Source organism: Myotis lucifugus, unplaced genomic scaffold (genome assembly GCF_000147115.1).
Source record: "Myotis lucifugus unplaced genomic scaffold, Myoluc2.0 scaffold_104, whole genome shotgun sequence".
Taxonomy (NCBI): domain Eukaryota; kingdom Metazoa; phylum Chordata; class Mammalia; order Chiroptera; family Vespertilionidae; genus Myotis; species Myotis lucifugus.
The window spans coordinates 3400870-3404086 of NW_005871152.1; the positions used below are offsets into that span (position 1 = coordinate 3400870).

A 3217-nucleotide genomic window follows, 5' to 3' on the forward strand; every position below is an offset into this window, starting at 1 on the left:
AGCCCTGAGGGCCTCCATTTCCATTTTCTAACCAAGCACCTTCAACTAGAGCCAACTCCAAGGAGTTGAGTTGGGATGGAGGGAAAGGGGGGAATGTAGGAGATCTCCCAAATAAAAATTAATGAAAACAGACTTGATCCAACCCAGAGCCAGGCAAAATATGAACGGCACACATGAATACCATCAGCAGAAAGCTCACCCTCAGCCTGCAACCCCGCCTGCAGCCCGCTGGTTGGCATGTGTTCAGGGCTAGACATAAGTGGGAGGACTGGAAACCACTGGTTCTGTACAGAAAACAGACTAACAATTTTTCAAAAAATAGTTCAATTACTCTGTCTTCGGACTCCTGATAGCATTAAGAAAGGCAGAAGTCCTCCGTGGGGTGGAGCAGGGGTGGCTTTCAACAAGCCTGTCTCCAGTTTTCAGAAGTGGGCTCGGCCTGCAATGACTCCCCCACCCCCCAGATCCAGGAAAGTGTGATCCCACGTAAGCATTGTGGATTAGTAGTTTCTGATGAGATTAACCCTTTAGATTGTTTTGTGAGGTAGACCTTTTCCTTTACTCCTGGCTGTGGAGGTAGAATGTCCCCTTCTGAGGTCTGAGTGAGGGGATTCAGGCTGTAGACAGTGTCAGAAAAGGAGACGAGGTCTGGCCGGGTAGGCAGGAGCCATGTGGACAGTAGGAGCCCCCAGTCTGGAGGACGCATGGCCCGGATGGTCTATGCAGAGTGCTTTGCTTGGTGCCCGACATGCAGAAAACAGTGCCGTGATTGGTTCAACTGTTGCTGCTGCTGTTGTTGAAAATAAAAAGCTGTTCCTTCAGAAACATCTCCTGAAGCCAGGTCACTCAGTGTCTCAGCAAACGTCAAGGTTAAAGCAGCTGAAGGGGAAGACTGTTAAGTCTACCAGGGTCTTGTCCATGAGAAGCCTTTTCAACCCTGTAAGTCCTGTGTAGAAACCGTGTGAATGCTAGCATGAGCCATCCCAGGCAGCAGCCTCACTGCATCTTCCTTGTCACCACGGAGGAACTCGTCAGGTAGGAAAGCATGTGCCCAGAAAGTGACCTCAGCCCCTGAAGGACAGGGGGTCTGCTTTGAGGCGAGGACCCTTACTATCGTTATAACTGAAATCACTTATTGAGGCTCCTTCTCCGTGTGAGGAACAAAGGAAAGTTATACATTTTTAATCTTTTTTTTAAAATTTCTATGAAAGTAAAAGCTGTGAAGTCCTTGGAGACAGGTTCTTTCTGATCACTCTTGTGGGTCTTTTCTTGTCATTATATCCATATAAGGTCTTTGATTGTGTGCAGCCTCTCCGAATGTCTGTGTCTGGCTCCCAGGCGCACTCCTTGTTCTTATTAAGGTTCCTTCTGAAGGGCCTTATTCAGTCCAGATGGCTCCTGTGTGTGCTTCCCATCACTCCCCAGGATGGTGAGGAGCTGGGACTCACGGGCCAGACTACAATGAGTGAGCTTCGTGACCCAGGACGGTGTATCAGCTCTGTGGCCTTGAGCAGTCACGTGACCTCTTTCATCCTCAATTTCCTCATCTCTTAAACAGAGATAATAAAGAAGTGTGCCTTTTACTGTTATTGGGAGGATTAAGTGAGATACTACATATAAAGCACAAAGCTTGGCATGGTGGTGCTTTAAAAATGTTGGCTGAATATAATTATCGTTACTATCAACCATCTTCATCATAATATACTCCTTGCGAGGCTTAAGGTTGATACAAAGGTAAATGAGAGAGGTCCATGTCTTCGAGAATCTTGCAGTTGATTAGGGATAATATTAATTCACTCACTTAACAAGTATTTATTGAGTACCTGCTGGGTGCCAGGTGCTGTTCCAGGCATTGGGGGCACACAGTGTGCACTCTGCCCAACAGGGATCAAAGCTCTTCTAGTACCTACACACTTAGAAAATTGCATACAGTCTGGGATGTGGTAAGTAGTATATGAATGCTACCCACAAAATATTTGATCAGATAAGTCATCTATAACAAGAACCTGCAGTTAGTAGGTCCTCACGTGCCTATCAAATCAAATCAAGCAGTCAAAGGCACAATGAATTAAAGAGCCATATGAAAATTGATCCCAAGAGCAGGTGTAAAAAAAAGGCTATACAGTTGCTGTTTTGCCAAGCCGGTGTGTCTCAGTGGTTGAGCATCAACCTGTGAACAGGAGGTCATGGTTCAATTCCCAGTAAGGGCACATGCCTGGGTTGCGGGCTCTATCCCCAGTAGGGGGTGTGTAGGAGGCAGCCAATCAATAATCCTCTCATCGTTGATGTTTCTATCTCTACTCTCCCTTCCTCTCTGAAATCAATAAAAATATAATTTAAAAAATAATAATAAAGTTGCTGTTCTTGCCACTCCCCTTGAAAGATCGGAAGCACCTCCTTTTTATTCCAGTGGCTCTGGCTAGGACACAGGCTTAGCTCAGGACAGTGCAGCCTGCTAAGTCAGAACACCCTCACAGCAGCTCTTACATCCCAGCATGTTCCCCCGTGCCAGTGCAGCCATGGGTTAAACCCAGGATCTGAGTCACCTGCAAGGCATTTGCACGCCCAGACGCAGAATGACAGGAAATGGCATCTGGTCTCCCCACTCAGGACCAGATAAGTAAGTGACACCAGCCACTTCCCAGAAAGTTAGAAATGTGCCTAGGATTCATGGTCACGGCCCAAACTTGTCGCTGGAAGAAAACGAAGTCTGAGGGTAAGAACTTGAAATTGTTCATCGGGATTCTCAGTCCATACTGGACGTGACGTTTCCAACGGTCATTTTGACCTTAATTTCCATCTCCTCAGTGGTTGTGTTGGGTGTTCATGCCCTTCAAGCCTCTTCAGGGCTGTCAGCTACTCTGTAAAGGCTCAAACCTTTAGGAGAAAGTTACTCCACAATGATCTAGAATGAGAAATTTTAATCTTTATTCAGACATACACGTGGGCACACGTGCATATAAACACACACACAATTCTCTATTATAATAGTAATTTATAATTATTATGGAAAATTTGAAAAATACATAAGAGAATAAAGAAGATGAGAAATGTCCATTTCAGCCATACAGATAAACATGGTTAGTGCTTTTATTTTTATTTTTTTATTGATTTCTAATCCTCACCTGAGGATATTTTTTCCATTGAGAGGAGAGAGAGAGAGAGAGAGAGAGAGAGAAGAAGAGATGTCATGTGAGAGAGACATCGATTTGTTGCT

General features: G+C 45.2%; 1 protein-coding gene across 1 annotated transcript in view; it reads left to right on the forward strand.

Moving 5' to 3' along the window:
- The window catches only part of AMOTL1 (angiomotin like 1), a 90448-nt gene that overhangs the window by 72894 nt on the left and 14337 nt on the right, over positions 1-3217 (forward strand). The window contains exon 8 of the mRNA XM_023757292.1: positions 661-939. Within this exon, the coding sequence (XP_023613060.1) occupies positions 661-939 (279 nt within the window). The remainder of the gene's footprint in view (positions 1-660; positions 940-3217) is intronic.